At 38.4% G+C, this 24,784-nt stretch overlaps 2 protein-coding genes across 3 annotated transcripts; one reads left to right on the top strand and one right to left on the bottom strand.

The window, feature by feature from the left end:
- The first annotated feature begins 10,868 nt into the window (after window positions 1-10,868).
- Window positions 10,869-19,707, top strand: LOC146004062 (uncharacterized). Of its 2 annotated transcripts, none has more exons than XM_083142678.1 (3): window positions 10,869-10,911; window positions 16,882-17,133; window positions 19,195-19,707. In XM_083142678.1, the coding sequence occupies exons 2-3, from the start codon at window positions 17,122-17,124 to the stop codon at window positions 19,492-19,494; spliced, it is 312 nt and encodes a 103-aa protein (XP_082998804.1). In that variant the 5' UTR covers window positions 10,869-10,911; window positions 16,882-17,121; the 3' UTR covers window positions 19,495-19,707. The 2 variants fall into 2 exon arrangements, with proteins under 2 accessions (XP_082998804.1, XP_082998803.1); XM_083142677.1 differs by having other exon boundaries at window positions 10,888-11,014.
- Window positions 19,708-21,363: 1,656 nt separating this feature from the next.
- On the bottom strand, window positions 21,364-22,721 carry LOC146004344 (uncharacterized). Its single transcript, XM_083143131.1, has 2 exons — window positions 22,584-22,721; window positions 21,364-21,713 (listed from the first exon to the last, which is right to left on the bottom strand). Exons 1-2 carry the CDS (start codon window positions 22,593-22,595, stop codon window positions 21,417-21,419), a joined length of 309 nt encoding a protein of 102 aa, XP_082999257.1. The 5' UTR covers window positions 22,596-22,721; the 3' UTR covers window positions 21,364-21,416.
- Between the last annotated feature and the right edge of the window lie 2,063 nt (window positions 22,722-24,784).

The raw sequence follows: 24,784 nt of genomic DNA, 5'->3' as shown, positions 1-24,784 counted from the left end.
CAGTATGTAACATTGTTATTCGTACACATAGAATTTCCGAGTTAAAAATGTCATATCTACTAGTAAATATAATCATTTTCATATGTACCAGGAAATTAATGTTAATGAAGGTTTCACCAACAAATGTCAATAGAAATGTATGTTCAAAGTGTATAAACGGAGCATATAATTTGTGTGAAAAGATAAAAACACGCTGTTTCATGCAACATTGTTATTCGTACAGGCAAGAGTTACAATCTTCCTCGCATACAGCGCTACCGCTATTCGGGCGATTTCCTGCAGTTTGCAGCTTCGTAACAAGTTTGAACATGCAGGCGCGCTCCCCGTCAAGCGGAATGCTGGAGTACGTATTGTTGTAGGCCTATCGTCTATCTATCAGCATGTGCAAGGTGAAGGAACTTAGTTCCGATCTGAAGGATGTTATTATAAATGTGTTCCTTAGAGGTTATTCGTTAAGAAAAATTGGATAAACAGTCAATAAATCACACTCCACAGTTCAATACATAGTAAACAAATTTAGAGAGGAAGGTTCAACACAGAATGTGCCGAGAAAACCAAAAGAGAGACGGTTGAATAAACGTGATGAACGCTTTATTTTAAAAAGAGTGCGAGAAAACCCCCGACTAAGTGTGCCTCAGTTACGACCGTTAGTAGAAAATGTTGCTGGCAAGATGATGTCTGATCAAACTGTCCGACGTGCCTTGTGGAAGCATGGATATCATGGCAGAATACCACGAAAGAGGCCGTATGTAAATAAGGTGAATCGCAGGAATAGACTTTCATTCGTGAAAGAGTACATTCACAAGGACCAGGAATTTTGGGATAGTGTCATATGGTCAGACGAGTCCAAGATTAATATATACGGGTCAGATGGGATAAATAGGGTCTGGAGAAAATCAAATAAAGACAATGATCACATTAACACAGTTCCAACAGTTAAACATTGTGGTGAGTCATTAATGATTTGAGTCTGTAAGTAGTCCAAAGGTGTTGGTATCATCCTGTTTATTGATGGTATCATGGATGCATATGTCTATTTGGACTTATTGAAGAACAATGTAAAGCAGAGTACCCAAAAAATGGACATGCCGCCTATCTACAGATTCCAACAAGACAATGACAGTAAGCATAAGGCAAGAGTTAACATGAATTGGCTAATATGGAATGTGCCCAAACTACTACAAACACCAGCACGAAGTCCAGACTTAAATCCCATTGAGCATTTATGGGCAATTTTGAAAAGACGAGTCCATAAAGTAGGCGTTAAGTCCAAACAAGAGTTGAAAACTGTAGTGCAAGCCGAGCGGAATAAAATAAGTTCTGAAACATGTCGGAAACTGGTTAATTCTATGAAGAACAGATGTCAAGCAGTAATTAAAGCAAAAGGATACGCATCAAAGTATTAGAACTGTCAGTCAATTTGCTCTGAATATACTCTTTTCTTTTATATTATTAAGTGTACGAATAGAAAAGTTGTACAAAAAATGGCATGTTTCTCTTTCAGTTTAATTAAATTTATTATTGTTATTGTTTATACAGAATTTGGGTAAAATTTTATGTTCCTAATGATATTAGTTATTGAATTGTAAAGAAACAATTTCAAAAGAGTGTATTTCCTTTCAGATATTAAAGCATTTTCTTCGAAAATACGTGTGTACGAATAAGAATGTTACATACTGTAACTAAAATACAAATCCCCACATCAAACATGATGAAGTTGATGAGATTTTACTGTGAGTTATTACGTAGCCATTTATTATATCGGCCGCATAGGTCCGTTAGATTGTCATATAAGGTAAAGCAAGGAACTGTGAAACGATCCTCCAAGTAAAACAAAGAGCAGATCTGAAATTGAGTTAGTAGTGGTGTAACTCCTTTCAAAAACACCCGGTCTAGTTCTGGCGAGCTACGGCGGTGCATAAATGCATTACGAATGCATTCGCTGAGAAAGGAAGTCGGAAGTAATAACATGTTTTTGCGCTAATTCAACAGGATTACAAGTGTACAGATGGAGCTGCATACATTTTTATAGTCGGCGCATGTAAAGGTACGTACATATAATCCCTGTCCGAAATGGGAGTGCCCTGCACAAGATGGACACGTCCGTGAAGGTTTTCCTGTCAGCTGCTTCGAAGAATGGCTACCTGGCATACATTATACTCTTCAGGCGCAATCTTGGACGGGAAGAAGAATTATAATTGGGCCATTTGGAATGAGATGGCAGTACAAAAAAACTTGGCTGTGGGACAGGGTTTGACCTCGCCGATTGCTGCCAAAAAGTTGGACGAAGGTCTAACGAAGTAAGACCGGACCTGACCTTCTGATGAAGAAGAAAATTGCTCCAATTTGTGCACCACGATGCGTCACATGGCAACAATTCTGAAAAGAATCTACTCAAATGTAGAGAGGATAATGAGAGGGCAACTTTCTAGTCATTATTCTGCATTGGATTGCGGAAAAATCAAGAATAATGTACCTGCTTCTTTTCCTCCTTTGTAGGTCTTACACAATCCGTTGTTTTATATGGAACGATGCTAATGGCGTTGATTTTAACCCTTTCATGTTTAGAAGGGAATTTCTGTGAAATCTTATGTGGCACTCATTGCAAGTCTTGGATTGCAATTCTACAAAACCACAAATTATGTGACTTGCACTTTATTCTAGTTGTCCAAGCTTGCTTATTAGCACAACCGTCCTGTAGAATATTCAGGAATATTGCAACAATGTTTTCACATTCCAATGTTCTCTTTTAGCATAGTTGGTTCAAAAAGAGGGAAGATCAAACCACTTATTGTACGTACACGCCAGTACAACTACGCTACAGTCAATTCTTTCCGCATTGAAATTCGATTTCAAATCTCGGGATACAAGAATTTTTTTTAAAAAAAAAGACAAGGCAAGCTGCGTAAATTCATATCAAAGAACAATTCTCTAGCAATATCGTACCAAGACATATCCGTTTGGAAAGATTGTTGTGGATTTCGCTCCAATCTAAAACAAAGTTATTTCACAGACTATTGCATCAAAAACGTGTTACTAACACCCAACCGACATGGCGTAGCTGTGCCGCCCCTTACCGAAATTAGCTTGCTGCTAGGGTTTATGCGTTCCCAAAGTGGACTTCTCACAATGCTTGTAGTTACTATGTGTGCTATCCATGTGTGTTTGTGATTGTTCTTTCATCAATTTTATCGTATCACCATTCATCGTCATCTTCGCGATTAGCTAAAAGTAGCAGAAAAGCGAAAAACAAATCAAATCAAGCAAGCAAATCAATACAGAATGTATAGCTTATAAACTTATCACACCAACAATTAGATTACAGAGGCCCAGTGCTGGATCTACAACCCGCAAAACCCCGCAGTGCGGTGTGGGCGGGGGCCCCTCAGACATTGACATAGTAGAGTGTTCGTATATGTGCATATAAAAAATGAACGTAGTTACTCAGAGGTACAGAAACGAATACAATATCATAGGTAAAGTTAAAGTTCCCTGTCCATGTAGCACCGTGCCATGAAGGCACATTTAGGCAGGGTCCCACATATTTTCGATGCCGGACATCTTGAAGGTGATGTGATCAGCACCACGCTCCGGCCGCATTTACCCCCCCCCCCAACGGGTACTATTTGATTTGATGCTGGGTGGACCCTGGATCAGCTTTTTGCGGGGGCAAAGCCGGAAAAATTCCGACCTTAGATCAAATCAGGCTACAATTTCATGAAAAAATAGTGTCATATATGTATATCACATCACCACCGGTGTCGAAACCGGGAGGGAGGGGCAGAGGGGCCCGGGCCCATCCAGTTCTCGTTTTACCCCTTATAAGGGGCCCAATGCATATCTTCCAACATATTACATAACTTTTGCACACAGAAACTTCACACACAACAGGTGGGAAATTAAGCAGGATTCTGCTCTGAAATAGGAATCAATAATATGGGACTATCACTCAGTTTGAGGGTGTTACTTGTGCTTGTGCGTTTACTATTTCAGTATTTCCTTTTTCAAACTGACAATCAATTAATGAAAACTCATAGCATATTCTGAATGAATATGTGCGAGAATAGAGGAAGAAGCATTGAAATACCGCAGTCTTCATGCTCTTGAATGAGCCAGTCCATTGCAAGATAGGCTCCTTTGTTTCCCTTCGGAAATGTCAAAAATCGCTCGCCCAGATCAAAATTTTATCTTGGGCCTTCCTTTTTTATGTAAATATGTGTGAAGATATTAAACTCCTATAAAGGATTGTAAGAATAAGAATTATAAACAGAATATAATAAAAAATTCTCAGTCAAAAGTTACATGTAAAGTATTATATTCAGTGGCGTGCCCAAGGGGGGGTTGGTGGAGGTTATAACCCCCCCTTTCGCCCAGTATTCCTAAAAGAAAAAAGACAACCAAATCCAGGAAAAGATGGAAATATGAGGGCTGACTCCCAAAAAATGTATACCTAACCCCCTCCTTTCGAAAATCCTGGGCACTCCACTGATTATATTGTATAATTACATAATCACAGTAGTGTTGTGAATTTTTTGTTCAGCTAATAAAGTTCGATGTACCCTGATATATATGTTTTGTTGTCAAATACAGTTATTGCAATTACTATTTTTCAAAGGTTAATTCAAGTGTATTAGGTTCCACCTTAAGGAAATAAAAATTACCCCTCTTCCCGCAAACAGAAAGAAATCAGTATTTATGCTTTACTTAGCTTTACTCCCCCCAAAATCTCATAATCAAATCGGCGCCTATGCACATCACCCCCTTCACATTTTTTAAAAAAATTGAGTTGAATTCAATATGGCGGCCACTAATATGGTGGACATCCACTTGAACACACCAACGTGGTTCACCCTAAGCCTAACCTGTTTCTATCAATTGTACCCAGCCTAACTCCTTTACATTTTATAGGGGGTGTTAACGGACTTTTGAATCACCCTGTAGGCCCTCGTATGTGAGTTTTTCAACATGAGATCAAGAATTACACACGCAGACATGTGCAATATATATATATATATATATATATATATATAATGTGTGTGTGTGTGTGTGAAGGTAGGTAGAGGGGACCTTTGGTAATATTTTGCGGGGGGGCCGAAGATTTGTAGATCCGGTTCTGCAGAGGCCGGAATGTACTGACCTAACCTAATGTTCAAGAATTTCATCACGTAAAAATAGAAGACAGATGGCTTCAGTTACCTTAAAGAAGTGTGTTTAGTTTTATCTTTACATGGAGGTGAGGTTAACCGCCGTCTGAAACTTGAATTATTTGTCGCCACAACTACACGAGATGAATAAGCCAATGAAAGTTTTGAGAACTGTCAAAGTTCCGCTCGAATTTACATCAACGACATCTGTTGGCTGGACTTAAAATACCTTCCTGTTCCCTTGGCAAATATTCAGATTTTTCGCTGGGGTAACGCCCTACCTGGACAAATTGACAGAACAACAACGGAACCAAACAACTCCCATTCGACCAACCTTGTGTGTATAATGGGGTGGGGGCAGTGGGGGAGGGGGCCGCCTTGGCTTGTTTCAGGCGTTGATAAAACAATGTACAATGGCAAGGAAGTGCGTAAGGGGCGTAACATGCGTGAAGGTTAACCAGTCTGCGTATCGCAAGAATCTGATGTAACATTCATGTGTTGGGGAATGCATATAGTTGAACTCAGGCGGGCACCCCAAGCTTGAATTGTAGACACAGATGGATGAGGTTTCAATGTAAAATGCTGCCTGTTACGCCTGACGACTCAAAACTATCTCTAATTGATTCTACGCTAGACAGGCGCCTTGTTACATTAGTCTATTGTTATTTATTGTTGACACTAACCTACCTTGTGTTAGTTGTTCGAATAAACTACGTTCTCGTTAAAGTGTTCGAATATGTGAAGTCAATTAGTTAAGCATTATTTACTTGGTTCGCATGTTTAATGTATTTCCCTTTACATGTTAAAGACCAGCTAAACGAGCGAATTTTGCCCTTAAAAAAGAAGTATCGAAAGCTCATAAGCCTAACCGTTGGATTAAACTATAACGCTAAACCGTAGATATTCTTTCAGTTATAGCCAATAGCTTGTTGAGATATTTATAGTCAGGATAAGTATATCCGAGAACGTTTGTTTTGATTGGAATCAATTATGCACAGCAAACGAATTTTCGAACTATTCAATTTCTTCCAAGTCTTGCAGATTTAAGTTTCGTGAACAGGCAAACCGCCCATTTCTATATAATTCACAATTCACGAGTTGTCTACATTAGATACAACAAGATGTATCTAAATTGAATCTTTGAAATATCATCACAACTTCACATCACAAATCACCATCACATTTGACTTTATTATTTCATGTCGTATTTATGCAAGTTTTGGGTAATCAAGACGATGAAGATGAATGACGATTAGAGAAATTGATGGAGATGGAGGGAACACTCATAGAGAACATTCATTCACAGGCCGGGACTCGAATTCAGGAACTACAGCTGCGAGAATGAAAGTCGACCTCTCAACGTGCTCAACCACTGACGGAGTCCAACACAGCTTATGAAAATTGTATTCTTACAGAGATACGGATTCATATCATTTTGTCATATTAAATGTAGTCTTCTCTTCGAATATATATATGTAATAATATATAATCTGACATTCTTATTGCATAATATTGTAATCTTTGTACACAGGAAAGAAAACATTAAACTGTGAGCTACCAGATTGCTATCGAAAGAAACGTAGTGTACGTTGCAAACCTAACTCCTGTGTCTGTACGATTTTGTATGAGGTGTTGTGCCAAAGACAACCACAAATGTATTCACAGTACCCCCTGCTGACTGGTCTTAAATTCCTTCAGTTTAAAACGCTGATGACTTACTCAACGCGTGAACCACCAATGATAAAAAAACGGACTGTTCTGATGCTGATATTGTAACGCCTGTCTGCCTTCCTTGCCTCTTGTCACTTTTACTGAGCAAAGAAGAAACTAATTAACGCCATTGTACGATTGGCGATGCAATCTGTTTGTGTTGACAAGTAAGATTTCTTCTGTTATATTACCTTTTAATTGTTTGTTGACGTTGGAGATATCGTGAAGTCTTCATGTCTTCATTCTACAGGTGATTTCAATTTTGTTGCCTTGCGAGTTCTTCAATCTGTGGCACAGACAAATGACTGCCTTTAAGACGTATGCTATTACGTTGTTATGTCATTAATGAGCAATTTTTTTGTTTTGTAAAAGGCCAGTTTAATTCTTTAATAGATGGCTCTTATAACTGGTTTATTTTTCAACGTCGGTTAGTGGTGTGTCCGGAGTACATTTGATACGGCAGTATCCGTTCCTTTAGGGCCAGTAAGCTTTCAACTATACTAGTAGGATGTAGGGTATGGAGATATTATCCTTGGAGATAGTGCAGTCTTAATTCTTGTTAAGGAATCTACGACTGTATTAGTGAGGAAATTATTAACATATATATTTTTTTGTAGTTAAGGAGATTATACCTGTATTTTGTGACGGGCAAAAATAGCCTATGTGCTGATTTGCATATACAAAAATCAACAATCAACAATCCCTCCTTGAAAAACAGAACGTTAGATGGACACACGAAAACAAGGCAACATAACCTCTATAACTACTATGATATGTTGAACACATTACTGCCTTACGTTTATACTGTAATTTAAATATTTGAATAAATGAACATATAGTGTACCTTTTGTATTATTGATATTTTTGCTGTGAATAAAGAGTAATTAATTTGAAGTAAAAAAATCCAAGAGAGAGAGAGAGATTATGTAATGAAGATGAAATATGGGACTATCGGCTTCCGTGGCGAAAGTGGTAAACTTAACGTGCTACGTAGCCAGAGGTTCCAGGTTCGATCCGTGGTTAAGGCAGAGGTGTATATCTTTGTGATTGCCCCATTTTCTATTTCATCAGTTCACAATTCATCCTCAATGTCGCGATTAACCCAAAAAGTAGAAAAGCGTCTTAAAATAATCGAAATAGAAAGAAACTGCGAGGTCACGTGGCTTTGAAGAGGACCGCAAAATAAAAGAAAAAGTGTAAAATATGAGTAACTATTAACAATCTGCCGTACCCTGACCTAATAATTAGAACTAAGGGCACGACATATTTGCATAAAAATTGGGCTGAAAATTATTATAGAAAATCGTTCATAATGATAAAGAACATATTTTGTTGATTTACAAGTAGTACAAGGATTAAGACATTTATTTAAATACAACGTTCGTGATAGTAACATGTTCAACCTTTAAATTCCTCAAGTAAAAGCAAGATTTGAATGTGATTCATAGTTGGCTGTCACAAATAATAATCGGTGGTGCTTGTGTCCGTCAGAGCTATGGTAAACATATTGATCAGAAGTAGTACTGGTGGGAGACTGACAGTTCTCTCATCGTACACTCTAAATATGCTAATATAATATTGTCCATCTGGTTCAAGAACATTCTTTATTGCAATTTTTATTTGCCCCCGTTGATTCTGTTTGTTGTACTCTCACGGAAGCAGTTACCTGCAATCAGGACTAAAGCCGCGTTTACACCGAATGCTACCAACAAATGTTATCAACTTTTTGTTACCAACACGGTTAACAACAGATATTGTCAACAAATGTTGGTAACCAGAACACTAGTTTGATTTATTTTTGTTAATAACTTTTGTTAATATTTTGGCTGCCGACTGTGGAGGAATTATACTCTCTGTGGCAGCATGTGTCATTTTGGCGCAACGTAGAAGACCAAGAATTCTTAAGATTCTGGGTGAGACCTTCAGTACGGGCAAGAGCTAATTATAGCGGAAGTGACCTGTTGGTTTTTGTCTTTTAAATTGTGGATAAGTTTGGTCCCAAAGGACAGGCTTCTCGCGGAACTATTCAACTAAGTTCAGCACTTGATCCTTTGACCACTCCATCTCACTCAAAAGATTTTCCATGATAAAATAAATTACAAAAAGACACACACATCACACGAAACTATGCTTTCGCACTGGCGTGCTGTCACTGGCATGATGGTGGCGGGAGGGAAGCGGGGGAAATGTTGCTAACATCCAAGAGGCTCTGTTAACATGTGTTGGTAACAAATGTTGCTAACATTCTTTGATCTTTACCGACTTCTTGTGGATACCAAAATTTCTGTTGGCAACACGGGAAATCTGTTGCTAACATGAGATGTTGATAACAAATTCACAAGCGTTTTTCGAAATGTTATCAACATTTGCTGGTAACATGTGTTAACAACCCGGGTTTAAATGTATAGTTCAGGGTTTGGTATGGTTCCTTAAGATCTCGAACCTGACGGATCAGTCATAATAATATAATGTACATTGCAAGAAGAGAGTATTTTCTAAGCAGAAGCATCCGCCGATATTTTCTTTCAGGTTCCTGAGTTATTGATTAACACGGAAGTACATGAACAGCAGATAAGCATACTGTTTTTCAGCTTTGGTTAGTACGCTAAACGCCACTTCCATCTCGCAATGAAAGATAAGCATTCTTCCTCCTCCTCTCAAGGCAGGAATTCCAAGCTATGGTTTTCGCTGCTTAGTAGTCTGTGATTCACAATTATCATGGACCGAGCATATAATATGCGGCTTTCTCTTCAGGAATCCGTTGTTACTTCTCCCAACCCTTCCTGCTCTGTAGAAAGGAACGGATATAATGACAGGAAGATTCCATTTTGTACAGAAACGGAAGCAATAAATTATCCAAATCTTGCGATAGCTCTTTGTTTCCTCAGTTCCGAGTTTTCTATTTTTTCTTCTGTATCTGTCTCGGAACTGTGAATGCATTTCTACAAAGGACAATGTCCTGCAGTACAGTCGGTTGCATATGTTTTTCTTGGTAAATTGTCCATGACTATTTTCATTAATGTTTCTCTTACATCATACGTGTTGGGTGGCTGTATATTTTGGTATTCTGGTGTTGAGGTTATCAGCAGCCTGTTCCGCGTTTTGTTTCAATCCTCATTATATAATAATAATCTTGGTGATGGACAATTTGTCACTGTACAAAGACACAATCTATTTCCAACATGGCCGCTACATAAAGAAATACGTATGTCGAGAAGAAACCAAGGAGTTTCAGAAAACTGACTGAATAACAGCCGTTTGACTGACATTGCCTTAAAACTGGAAAAGTTCCTAAGAAGCCAAACTTATCTGTGTGGTAATTTTACATAATATGTAATGGATTTGCAACGAGCGGCTAGGGACAGTATTAGCACCTTGGGAAATACATGCTAAGAGCACCAAACCTGACCTGCCTAACCTATCCATATATGCAAATAAACAAAATATAACTTGCCAAACCTATTTACATGCTTATTTATGCAATTATATGCCTACGTGGAGAGATTAGGCAGGCCAGGTTTGGTTTGGTTCTAATATTGTCCCTAGCCACTCGTGGCTTTGCATCCTTTTTGAATTTCATTTGTCACTAGATGCCACTACTGTCGAGTAAATACATTTTAATGTATGTTTATCGTGATATAATTTATTGATTATCGAATGACTTAGTATTATTATTATTAATGTGAATTGATGTTATCTTACATTGCATCTTGTAGTTTAATTGTGTGGTTTCAGAAAGCTCAAATTTATCCGATGAACAAAATCCCTCGGTATAGTTCAATATATTCTTTTATATAGCTAGCATTTTATTGGAGAAGTGCTTATCACATCGCAATTTTCAATAAATCAAACTGTAATTGTCAGAAGCTTAATTCGCTGTGCACCTTTTACTAGGAAATATGAAAACTTTCTGGTGTGTCTCGTGTTGGTAGGCTATTGCCACATAATATAATGATCTAAGTAATATTTTTAATTGTTGCAGGTTACTATGGAAATGCAATGCAATTGGAAACTTGTTACCACAAAACAGACGGCATGATCTACCGGTAACTGCAATGTGAGCATCAAATCGCAAAACAGTGAGCATATGTAGTTTTCACTAAGTTTTGTATGAGCTATGAACAACAGAATTAAAAGTTTTGGAAAATATATTCGTGAAAGTGAGTATCAACGCTCTTCAGCTCTCCCTTCACCTCCCGCCAGAAATATGTATTTTTTTATGGTACTTAGTGCTTATATTACATGTCAGTGCCCTTCAAACAATATTTGAGGACTAAAAGTGGTTAACGTTGTAAGTGCCAGAAGCGAAAGTGTTGAGAAATCGCATCGTTCAGCACATCAGCCCGTAAGAACGTGCACACTAGTGCCTCTTTACACGCCCTTTGAACTACTTAGAGGGCTACCAGCCACATTTCACGTTTACCACACTATAAAGCATGGCACATTTCACAGTTTAACGTGGAAAACGGTGTTTGAATTATTGTGGCACTTACAGCGTTTACCAATTTTAATCTTCATTTCCTCCCCTCCACATTGAAATCCTACTATTTTTTCTAACGCCGTCAATGACGCTCTTTAAAACTTATACTTAATGCAAAAGCTAGGAAAAAAACCCACCAGGATTAATAGACGCATTTGGGTTAGGTCAAATATATTATGGTATACTTCCTGTGTGAATTATTAATGTAAGTATAAATTTATAATTTTTATCGAAGGTCGAGTATGTACTTGTAATGTTATAATATGAATGAGGTGTTGATGTATTATTTATATAATTGGACACAAGTTTGTTCAGGAATTCTGTGGCTGAATGTAATGAATTTTTATGGTAATAGTGGATATTTGATCTTCATTTACTTCAAGCAATGCCATATGGGGCTCAGGACTGGATTTAGAATACTACCGGCCCTAGGCCAATGTCAGAATGCCGCTCCTCACACCATTGAATACGGGGGATTATTTTTCGGAGGGGCCTGCGTTCTATAGGGCGGGATGCACACCAAAATATTTCGTAATGACAATTTTTAATCTTCGTTTCAAAAGTTTTCAAAGTATAAAAGTTTTAAGACACAAAAATGGTAAGGAGTTGTATTTATCACTTTGATTTTTCCTCAGTTATTTACTGCTTTCATTTGAAAAATTTAATTTTCTCAGGCGTGCCCCCTTTCGTTTTCGTAAGCCCATGGTAACATAGTCTAAATGAAAACTCCAATCTGGAAACATTTTAACACGATAATTATGTAATCGTTTAGAGCACACCTACAATCACACATGAGAGAGGATGGAAGATAGGTAGAGAGAGGGAGAGAGAGAGAGAGGAATAGAGAGAGAGAGAGAGAAAGATAGAGAGAGAAAGATAGAGAGAAAAAGAGAGAGAAATAAAGAGAGAGAAATAAAGAGAGAGAGAGATAAAGAGAGAGAAAAATAAAGAGAGAAAGAGAGAGAGAGATAAAGAGAGAGAGAAATAAAGAGAGAAAGAGAGAGAGACAGAGAGAGAGAGAAAGAGAAATAAAGAGGGAGAGAGAAAGAAAGAGAGAGAAAAAGAGAGAGAAAGAGAGAGAGAAAAAGAGAAAGATAGAGAGAGAAAGAGAGAGAGAGAACGAGAGAGAGAAAGAGAGAGAGAGAGGGGGAGAGAGAGAGAGAGAGGGAGAGAGAGAAAGAGAGAGAGAAATAAAGAGAGAAAGAGAAATAAAGAGGGAGAGAGAAAGAAAGAGAGAAAGAGAGAGAGAAAAAGAGAGAGAAAGAGAGAGAGAAAAAGAGAAAGATAGAGAGAAAGAGAGACAGAGAGAGAGACAGAGAGAGAGAAAGAGAGAGAGAAAGAGAGAGAGAGAGAGAGAGAGAGAGAGAGAGAGAGAGATTTCGACACACACAAACACACACATCAGTTTGTATTTTCTTTATTTTCTCTTTTCTCTCCCAGCCTCTATCTACTCCTTTCTCTCTATCCACTATATTATTCCTTGATTGAACGAGGTTAATTTACGTGGTTTTTCAGACTACCGAGGCTCCGGCGCCTGGACCTCCAGCCAGGAATTGTGTTGTGTCTTGTGTTTGTCTCTTCATCCATCTCATCCTATTAGCCAAGGGGCAGAAAAACTACTTAAGGGAATCTAATTCAATCAAGGAAAATAGACTAGAGAGAGGAAGACAGAAAGAGAGAGAGAGAGAGAGAGAGAGGAGTAGGTAGAGGATGGAGAGGGAGTGAGAAAATAGATAATAGAGAAACAAATAGAAAGAAGGAGGAAGAGGATGAAGGAGACACAAAAAAAGGGAACAGCACAGGATGATATAGGTACAGAAAGAATGATGAGCAGTGACGGCGCTAGGGAAAAGTGAACGGGGGGGGGGGGGGGCAGAAGGGGAGAGAGAAAATAATGTAGGGGACAGTTACATTGAAACGCCTGAAAGCAGTACACACATACACACACACATTATTTATCCACGTTTTGTGCTTGTCCTTTATGCAGGGTGGGCGTTTACGGCTTAAATTTAATTCTTAATTATGAGTTTCTCCGTATGAGATGTTTTAATAAAAGCGTTCATTTTCTTTTATTCGGGGAACTACCGTAAGTTGCGTTGTTTCTCGTGCCTATTCAGTATTGAGAGACAGGTAGAAAATGGTTCAAAATAGTTTTCCTATTTATAACTTAATACTTCATTATCTTTCTTGAGATGAAACTTGCGATATAAATAGTCAAGTTGTAAGATAATTTAGACGACGAAAATCAAATTTCGAAGAGTTTAATTTTCTTGCAAAATAAGTATGATGCTGGAAGATAATAATTTTCTTAAGCATTAGAATCAGCGAAAGTCACTTAGTGAAGTGCAATTCTCCTATCTGTAAGTGCTTTGGAGAACGCATCGACCACCTTCTTTACGTCCAAGAAATGACATTCCACCTCCTCAATAGCAAGGACAGCCAAATGTGACATACGGTTTCGAGCAAAGCCTTTCAAAGGTTTCAAACACGAAAATATTCTTTCACACGCTGCACTGGAAACTAGGATTGTTACAGAGATTACAAATGTGATCCTCGTGAAATGCCAATTTATACTTTGCTAGGAAATCGATGAAATCCATTAAGTGGACTATTTTCGTTCCATCTTCGTAACGCTGAAGAGTGCGCTTGAAGCTCCAACGTGCGTTTGTGCTACACAATTGCAGGCATCTATGGACTTATTGGAAAGAAGTTCTTCAATTTATGCAAAGAGTGAATCTGCCCGCGATACAAATATCAGACGACGACCACACCTATTTCTTTCTTGCAACGTCTTTTGTTTCATCTGCCATCATTGCGAATACTTTCGCCTCTTCCGCACTTCCTGGCTCATTTTGTTGAGAATAAGTGTGAACATTACGCAGATTAATTTGTTTTGAATGGAATTGTGAGTATAACTTGTATTTGAAGGTCCAAGTTCAATACATTTCCAAATAATATTGTTGCATTTAGAAATTAGCTTCAGGAGTTCCAAGAACTTGTTAAGGTTTGAATCAGACTCATCATCGTCTTAGTACGATAACGATAACACGACAACTGATATGTGGTGTCAGTTTCCTTGGCACGGACGATCCACTATTAGAATAACATGCTCGTACTTCAGATGATGTTTTGCGATCCTCATAATTTTTATGATGATTTCAACCCTATTTTTCAGTTTTTAAAACTGATTAAAATTAAGGTTAATCGCGACGATCACAGGACACACTGTAAAAAAAAACACACTTCTTGTACACTTTTGGTACACTTTCTTGCATATAATATGCACAAGATGTGTACTGAAGGTGTTGCAAAAGTGTACTTAAAGTGTTCTAGATGTGTGCGACCCGAAATGACGAAATTTTGTACACTTGTTGCACACTTTGGGGACACATTCAAAGTTGTGTGCACTTCTACAACGCTTTCTGTACACTTTTGTTTAAAGTAAGTCTGTACACTTCTTGTACACTTTTGTAGCACATGATTTCAGTTTGTGTTGTTGGTCATATCGATTGTTATTTTATACTTTTTTGACAAATGAATATCTTATGAACATAAATCAATTTCATTATATAAAGCAGTAACACACTTGAAAGCAAGCAACATTAAACAATAACAAAATATAACTATTTTTTTCCTGGAACACATGGAAATCGCATTGCATCATGAAACTATCAATACTTTTTTGTTTAATGTACCAATTTGATAATTGGATAAATCTCATTAAAATTTAAGAAGGAGCAAGTTGAATGTTCCGAGGAAATTAATAGATTTTCTTAAATCGAACTATTCATCTTTAAAGCACACCAAAACAGATCGTTAACTTCGGGGGGCTGGTTGTTCCTACACCGGCCGCTAGATGGTTCTGTAAAAATGTGTACAAGAAACATAAGTTTTTGTACAACAAATAATAATACGTTTGATTGTAATCATAGTGAAAAATTGAGCTTTAACACTCTTCGAAAAATATGTGAACATCTAAGATACAAATTAAAGAAGAAAATGTACTGCAGTGAATAAAAGTGAATCTCCCATGAGCAACCTTTTTGATTCTGGACTATATAAGTAGAAGGTACGTGTGTCGCAGAAAAACAAACACGCATCTCACAAAATTTAAGGTTCACAGTTGAAAGTTGTTGCTTTTTCCTCCTTCAATTGTCAAGTTAAATGTGAGTCAACTGTATTTTTATTCTAGGAACTAAGTATGAGTACTGAATTGCGATATATCTCATGCGTGCAAGAAGTGTCGCTCAAGTATTTTCACAAGTGTTCCAAATGTGTAAAGTGTACCAGAAGTGATCAAAAGTAGTTTCTGCAGCACACTTCTTACACACTTTTGGGATACTTTTATATTGGAAGTACTACTTGCACACTTCCTGTACACTTCTTTTGCTGCACTTTTTGTACACTTTTTAGCACTTCGTGTACACTATTGAAGCACTTCCTGTACACTTCTTGTGCACATTTAATGTGTACAAGAAGTGATCAAAAGTAGTTTCTAGGAAGTGTTCCAAAAGTGTGCAGAAAGTGTATTTTTTTTTTACAGTGCATACATGAATGAGAAATCACTTATGCCAAGATCAGTGCTGGAATCTTGAGAGAAAATCACATACACATACTAAAACAAAATTATTTTTGTTAATCAAATTTCGAATTTTATATACAAAAAGTTATATCATGCAGAATACGTGACTTAGAAAAAATAAAAATTGCCTTACTCTTAGAAATGAAGACCCTTATTATTCGATATTTTATTACCGTCAGTTGGGGGGGGGGGGGCGAAGTGTCTGACTGGGGGGCGCTCGCCCCCCTTGTCCCCCTCTGGCGTCGTCACTGATGATGAGTGAGACGGAAGGAAGAGTAGAGAGAGAGAGAGAGAGAGAGAGAGAGAGAGAGAGAGAGAATTTAGCAACTATGAAACCGAAATACCTTTGCAAAATCTCTGGTCACTCTACTGGCAACACAGATGTTAATAATAATAAAAATAAGGTTCTGAACTAATTTTATACAACAGACATAGAGTGTAATGAAGAAGCTACTTGTTGATGCAAAACGGTGAAGTGATGTTTACAACCTTTCCAGTCTAGCTCGCACTGCCTACCGTGAACCGTGCTTGCATCCCGAGGGCAGTGACAATGAAAAAAAACTGACTCACTCTAACACACACACACTCGCTCGCACACACACACACGTATTCTATTCGCACGAACTGGGTGGAGCAAATGTCACAGGACAAAAGTATCCAATAAGGAAACCCGTCCTTGCACGCACAAATATTGTGTTCCGTTTACACATTTTCATCCAATCTGAGTGAAAATTCGTCCTCAATTTTAGCCGTTTATGGAAATATTTTACGATGCGAAATTCCAAAGGTGATATCACCGTAAAGAATGTCCACTTTAGGACGTAGCTTCGCCCGATGAAACATAACGAACCTGGCGGCCGGTACGAAACTAATGCGATTTTCAATTGTCAGTGGAATTCACATTTTTCTTATGATATAATTACGATTTCTGTGCCAGGATGAGTATTATACGCTTTCATTTTCAGGTCGTTTCCTTCTGAATATTGCAAGACGGTGGCGTGGCATTGACGGGTCACTCATCTTCCGCTATTGTCGAATGTCAATTGGGAGTTTCTCAACACAAGATCATCGGGTGACCTTCAGTTGCTGTGCCTCCGACGTAGGGGCGGGCAGGTATAAATGAGTCGATCGGAGCTGCAACATCACCTAATTCTTCCACAGCACCCATCCACTGCTTTCCTGCAGGTCTCGTCTCATTTAACACCATGTTGAAGTTGGTAAGTACAGCGTGAAAAATTACATTGGAGAAAGGATTCGCGATAATATTCAGGGGCGGAGGTTCACCGTTCTGCATTGCAGTAAGGAATACTGTCAGTGTTCTCATTTCGTGCTAAGGAATGCGTATTGTGCGTAACTCGTTTTCATTTGAAAATACTAACCTCGACAAAACATTATAGAAAACCAAGCACCTCGGGCCTTACCGGTGGCGTAGTGGCTATGCTGACGCCTTGCAATCAATGGGTGCCGGTTTTGAACCCAGTCACGATTAGCCTATCTGAGCATAAAGTGGACTTTACAACAAACTTAAAAATCAACCACTTGCTGATTAAACAACTATTCGGTGGTTCAGACTCAACTCTAAACTGTAGGCCCAGTATCGATTCGCCTGATTGTGCATAAAGTGGACCAAATATTATTCAATTATTAAATTTAGAGCGTCATGTTTTAGTCAATTAGAGGGAAGGGAGAAGCATATCTTTGTTATAGTGATCATGTGTTACTGACATTGCAGATCATCGGAGGGAGGGGGGGAGTTGCCATGAATATTCGAGCAGAAACGTGTGCCTGACCGTGAAATCTAAGAAAATTGGAGTGACATGCAAAACAATTTGGCAATGCGGCTTCACTCCTCAAGCTCCTTTCATGTTATTTTCGGGAGGGGTAGCACTAAAACAAGCCCCCATCGTTTTACCTCTCGTAAAGAACGTCATAGCAAGTGAAATCAATAGCATTTAACTCAAACTGTTCTGTACTACCGCTTTAGGTATTACTATTGCAAATCTTTCGCCGACTTCGTGGCGGAGTTGTTAGCACTGAGTGTCATCATATCATCACCCACACTCATTTTCGCGATTAGCCAAAGTGACAGAAAAGCGAAGTAAAGTAAACAAAAGTAATCAATCCAATGTTTCGGGTCCATTGGCGTAGTGGTAACGTCATCGCCTTGTAATCAAGCGGTTCCGGGTTCGATGTGGTTCGGATTCCACTTTAAACTGTAGGTCCACCAGTCCCGATTAGCATATCTGTGCATAAAGTTGAGTAAAAATACAAACGCAACAAACAAATTAAAAATATTTTGCCCTATAACTTTGCTGAAGGTAAATCAGAGCTAGTATTACCCGGCTCTAAGGTTGCAAAATTATCCATTTAAACATCTAGATTAATAGCGACTGAATAACACGAAGATAATGGTAGTTGAGGTTATAGTACAGTGCACTTGCTTGGGATATCTATAGTCAGATCCGATATAACATCTGATCTAATATTCTTACCAAAAACATGAGCCTGCGTTTCATATTTCTATGTCTCAACAATATTACATTTAAGAATAAACCAGGGATTTAGACCGAGAGTTGATTGGTTCCTAATGTTAATTTCCACAGTTAAAGTTACCGTGATGATAACTAACGATTACAAAGTGTGCACAACCTCCATTGAAAGTCAATGATAACTCTAGCCTACAACCTAGAAGTGTCCGTGGTTGTACATAATATAAAGTGGCACATTCTTTAACCCTATTAAATGTGCCACTTAATCTGCACAGTATTGTGAGTGTAGTAGAATAAGTTGTCAATATTTAGGTTTGCGAGAAGCGAGAAGCAAAATTTGATAGGATCCTCCCCCCGCCCGCCTCCAACCTCATTTTGCCAAATATTGAAATGCGATTGGGACAGAAGCCCATTTTACTTTGCAGAAACAAGTACATTAAAAAAAATGTCATATACGTGTAATTTACAGGTATTTAATTATTGTGTATATATACGTATAAATAAAAAAATGAAATATCAGAGCTGCTTTTATATAGAATAAAACTGCTAATTTGGTAGCATTTCATAGTGTTTTTTGGGTTCAGAAGACTAAAAACACCACAGAGACTTGTTCTATGTACATTAGTGGCAGTAAAACACGATTTATGAATATTTCATGAACAGAATTCCTTTTGCCTTTTACCAACATGATTTCTACTACAACAAGGGCATACTAATAAGTTTATTACACTTATGTTGATGTTCAAGTAATGAAACGTTAACTTACTTGTACTTTTTCTTTCAATCCAGATTGTTGTAGCTGTCGTCATCGCAATGGCCGCTGGCCAGGCTGACCGCTACCCTGCAGGTCTCAACCCTGCACTCTGCCCCAACTACCCCTACTGCGACAACAGGATCTTGGCAACATACGCATCCGCCCCAGTGGCACCAGTCGCTAGGAGTTACCCAGCAGGCGTGCACCCAGCAACCTGCCCCAACTACCCTTACTGCGGCTCCAGCGCACCTCTGCCCTACAACAGCCTCTACACCAGGGAATATCCAGCCGGAGTGAGCCCTGCTGCATGCCCCAACTACCCTTACTGCCACTAAAGGGCTTCCGTTTCTGACTTCTACGGCTGTGCTTCGTTCTTTGAGCTTTAATTTTCACTACTGCAAGGAAGGGTTGTTTTCAACTTGTGATAAACGCACGTCTTCGCTGTGAGGAAGGTGTTTCTGCTGCTTCTACTGCAATTTTTTTCCTTTCAAAAGAAATGTTCTTGAAATAAAATTGTACATATTTTCTTTTCACAATAAAAAAAAAACAATTACACAATAAAATGTGTTTCCTAGTGTCTTCAGCGCTATACAAGTTGTACACTATCTATCAGAAGGGGGCAATAAATATGTGACTCATTTTCATTCTGCTCGCCAGATGGAGTTTGAAACAACTTTCGATTCTCACTCAGTTATGAAGAGTAATTTATTGTATACGAATTATTATATTTGGATTATTGGAGGGGGCATAGTTTCATACATGTGCATTGCATAATATATATAAATAATTATTGAGGTATGTGTTCCCATAGTTCATTTTTTCCGATATCTCTGTGATTCGTTATACTACTACTTCCAAGCGGCGTTCCAACATGAGTTTGATAATCAACAAATACATGACCAATTTATTCTCTTTCTTACATAGAAGATAATTGTTTCACACATGCAGATGACATTTTTGACCACTTTTTCCTCAAATGCTTAAGAATTTGGAATGAGCAAATGTAATCAATCAATCAATCTTTTATTTTGTACCTAACACTTTTTTTTGCCGTTTTCATGTCCACGATTTATTTTTGGAACATACATAATTACTTTACATTTACATTTTATTTTTACACCTCCCCTCCATTATTTCACAGAAGTTGTATTCAGACTATATGAGCAAATGTAATCATCCCAAGACCAGTCCTGACAGCATTACTTTATATTATAAAACGAAGGTGGGAAACATATAGGTGAGCCCGTCAGACACGTTTTATTTTGTGATTTAGATAATTTCCATTTTGACATGGGTTGGGAGCGCTCATACATTATCACAAAACCACAGTTCTGATGGCACTCCCCCCCCCCCCGATTAGGACATTCCAAGGATAAATTCAAAGTATGTTGTAGCAGACGTACGTAATTCATTGCATCAAATTGTAACATTATATTATTGTTGAGAAAATGAAGAACCTACAAGTGACGTCATCTATTAGCGTTTGTTGAATATCTCCGATGATCTTGTCCGTATATCATCCCTGTTATCTAACAAAAGAACATTAATACGCTGGGTCTCCCAACGCTAACGCCTTGTAATCAAGGTGTTCTGGGTGGAAGCATATTATACAGTGGTTCAGACTCCACTTTAAACTGTAGGACTAATCCCGATTAGCCTATCTGATCATAAAGTGGACTTTACAGACGTTTTGAAATAAATGCTTAGTATTATGGCAAAATATATTATAGCTTATATTTTTATAATGATTTTAGTTTAAATCATTTTAGTTTAAATTGTGATACGCAATTGAAGAGTGAAAGGGCGGTGAAGAAAGTTTTGATTTCCAAACATTTTGTTTTTTTCACTTAGGCCACTATATATTTCGATTCTTCAATTGCTTTCACTGTATTCGAAATTCAACATGATTAGTTTATGAAACCGATATTGTTTGTATATTTTTATTATAACAAACGGTAGTAAATATTTTGTAACTTGTATCAATTGCCCGTCAAGGACGCTGCTATCAGCATTGAAGACATCAGGTATAGCGGGATTTATATGTATTAAGATCCATCATTACATTCATTTGTTTTTCTATTACATCCTACATGATTGTTAGGAATGGAACTGTACAGCAAAGGTAATCTTGAAGGTAAGAGTAACCAATATGCTTACAAGGCCAAAATCGAAGCTTTGTACACTTATTTATTTACAGAGTACAGATAACTTGGTGCATATAGGAGTTCTGTTTTGAAGGGTGGTTCCTGATACATGTTCAGCAAATGGGATATCCGGGACACCTGGCAGGGTCCACTCCTGCAGGATACTGAAGGTGCTGGGATACCGGGTTGAAAGCTGCAGCGTTGTTCCCGCAGAAGGGGTAGGCGGGGCACAGGGCTCTGCTGACGCCGGAAGGATACTGCAAATCGCCCCTCACTGGGCTTAGGGAGGCAGCGTTGTTCGAGCAGTAGGGGTACGCAGGGCACAGGAGAGGGTCTACTCCGGCAGGGTAGCGGTCCGCCTGTGGTCTACCAGAAGCCACAGCGAGGAGCGTGCAAGTTACTAAGAATATCTGCAACACAAAAACAAAAGGGTTCAACTGCTGCTACATCGGGGCTAACAATGAGTATTGGTTACAAAAACTTGTCTTTCCAGATTCCATTTAACTGATTTTGATCTCTTAGTATCCTACAGTACCATAAAAAAGGCAGAAATTCAATTCAAGCAATTACATGAAAGTAATAAATTTTCATATAAATACTTATATTCCATAATACATTTTGAATGAACATTGAATACATTATAATTTTTTTAAAAAATACAGAAAACTTGCACTAATTTCGTGATCAAATTGTAATGTTGTCGTCGCCTTGTAATCAAGGATACCGGGTGTGCTTCGGTTTCCCTTTTAAACTGTAGGTCCAGTCCCGATTAGTCTTATCTGTGCATAACGTGGACTTAAAAACAAACTCAAAAATCAAATTGTAATTATATTTTTATACCTGCAGTTATAATTTACTTCTTAATTTTATTTTTCATTATGCTTCTTTCTTTAATGTGTAAAAACTATAGTATGGCAGAATAGAGAATCAAAAACTTAAAATAGATATTTCATGGAGTGAACTCTTCGTTCATCATGGATAAAATAATTCAATTATTTCAATTTCAAATAAATATTACTAATATTTCGGGTGAAACAAACCATAAGCAAATGAACCAAACAGTAACTGACAAGTTGGAACAGACAGCTAACTAATAACTCTATCTTGTTATTAATAGCTCACGCATTGAATAAGAAAAAGTTATTAATCATTTAGTGAACGAAACAGGATATTCAATCGCATGCATAAGAGAGACTAAAAATTCATACAAGAAAAGCAGGGGGGGGCGAGAAAGAGAGAGAGAGAGAGAGAGAGAGAGAGAGAGAGAAGTGGCTACTCACCACTTTCAACATGGCTCTACGTCACAACATCAAAGCAAGCGACAGACCGTAGACACTTTATATACAACGCGTTGACCCTGACTTTTAAAGGCTCGAAGACTTGGCACCGTTATCCGTGTGCAGAACACGCAAACAACAGGAGACGACTTGAGGAGCTGGTGTGATTGAGAATTGCACAAGTCAAACCGACACGCCTTCCCGCTTTTTAACGGGCGAAGAAAAGGCGCCATTACATGCAAATCTTTCCTTATTAAGCTGTTGTTTTCCAGCGGTGAGGCGTGTTAGAGTTTGAAACTCTTGAACCTGCCGACCTCCGTGGCGCAGTGGTTAACACAGAGCGTTACGACTTCAGGGATTCCGGGTTCGAATCCCGGCCTGGGCATGGGTGTTCTTTGAAGTGTCCCTTTGTCAATTTCATCATTCATCTTCATCGTCGGGATTAGTCAAAAGTGGTATAAAAGTGATGTTAAATAACAAAAATTAAAATCAAATCAAAACTTCTGCACATGTAGGATCCGCAACATGGTACACCCAACGGAAAAATAAACATTAGGCGAATTGTCCACCATTATTTTCATTCGATCTGTATTACACAATGTGATGATAATGAGTTGAAGTAATGACGTCTGAACACCTGTTCAAGCGGCTCCGGCGCCCACCCAGCGTCGCATAAAGTGGGTACCTGGGGGGTATAGGCGGCAAGGGGCGTGGTGCTGATCACATCACCACCACTTTCGGCCGTGATCAAGAAAGTGTGGTGCCCTAACTCCACACCCCCTATACGCCATCATGGCGTGGTGCAAAACACAGGGGAGCACTTTTTTTATTTTACTTTTTTTAGTAATGACGTCAATGCCTGCTTCGAACCAACACAGTTTCATTCCTTAAATCAACATAGAATGTAGAATAAAAAAAGTAATGAAAATAACATTATCTTTGGCGTTGACTGTACGAACCAAGTGCCACAAGTCGTATGGTCCCAATCTAATCCTTATCTTCCAGAGAGTTCGGCGGAACAAAATAACCCTCGATTGTGCAAGAAATGATAAACAATAATATTTTAATTGTCTAATTTTAGTACTTGGTAAGTCTTTCGGGGGTTCGGACACCTTGCACCCCCTAAATACGCCCTTGTTCACTTGGTCCACACAGACAGACATATTTCCTCCTAGCTAAACAAGGAACTCAAGCGGAACAGTAATGCCGAGGCTAAGATAAGCTTAACATGGTCTGAGGGAGGAAAGGACATGTCTGCACAGACAGTAGCACTCGGGAACTCAATTGGCAGTTTGGTCATGGACGTACGCTTGTTCCTCCTCGCCGCCTTCAGAAATCCATGTATTTTATTAGCTTGACCAGGTAAATTTGAAACTAGTCATGAAATATGGATCAAGAAGACGATTCGGGTATCCTTGAATCATTCCAAGATAGCTTCATTGAAACAGATACAAGCTTCTGTAGCGAGTTTTATCGTTTACGTGCACGAGATAACGTTCATACTGCAGGTGACGTGGAAAGCAGGGCTGGCGACTTTTAAAGCATTGGGTTCATGTGTAAAATGGTTACCATGCTTATTTCCGAATGTTTAGAGACCAAAAGTGAATGTTATTTGAAGTTTGTAATTTTGGTTCTAAAACCAACATTGCTCGTTGCTTTTGAATGGATATTTCCGTGCACTTCACTTTCCAAGCCTAGAATTATTTTCGTTTCGGTCTTCTTCTTGTCCCTTACCCCTTCCTTCAGCAGGTCTCCTTTCGCTATTTTACACTTTTCTTGTCCACCTTTTTTCATTTGTTCTTCTTCCATCACCCTTTTCCTTACTTATCTTCATTTATTGCTATTTCTCTGTCTCTGCCGTACCCTTCCCCCTCTTTTATCTTCATTTATTCTTCCAACTATTATATTTCCTATTTTCATTCCTATTTTTCGCTATTTCTTTATTCTTTCCTCTCCATGTCTCTTATTTTATTTCCTTATTCATTATTGTCCTGGGCCAGATTTATGGAGGTATTTTCATCTGCCCAAAATGAGACATTTGAAATGTGCTAAAATATATGACTAACCATCTGACAAAAATTGGCTTGAAAGTTTTAACTGAAATTGCATATAAGAGGGGGGAGGTTCTGATGTGAATAGTACCGTACCTGTCCTAGTGTACCATGAGTATGAAAGTCCAACACATACGATCCTATAGTATCTTA

Source organism: Lepisma saccharinum, chromosome 21 (genome assembly GCF_977018435.1).
Source record: "Lepisma saccharinum chromosome 21, izLepSacc3.1, whole genome shotgun sequence".
NCBI lineage: Eukaryota > Metazoa > Arthropoda > Insecta > Zygentoma > Lepismatidae > Lepisma > Lepisma saccharinum.
The sequence above is the reverse complement of the archived record's forward strand: the minus strand, read 5'-3'. Positions and strand labels throughout refer to the sequence as shown.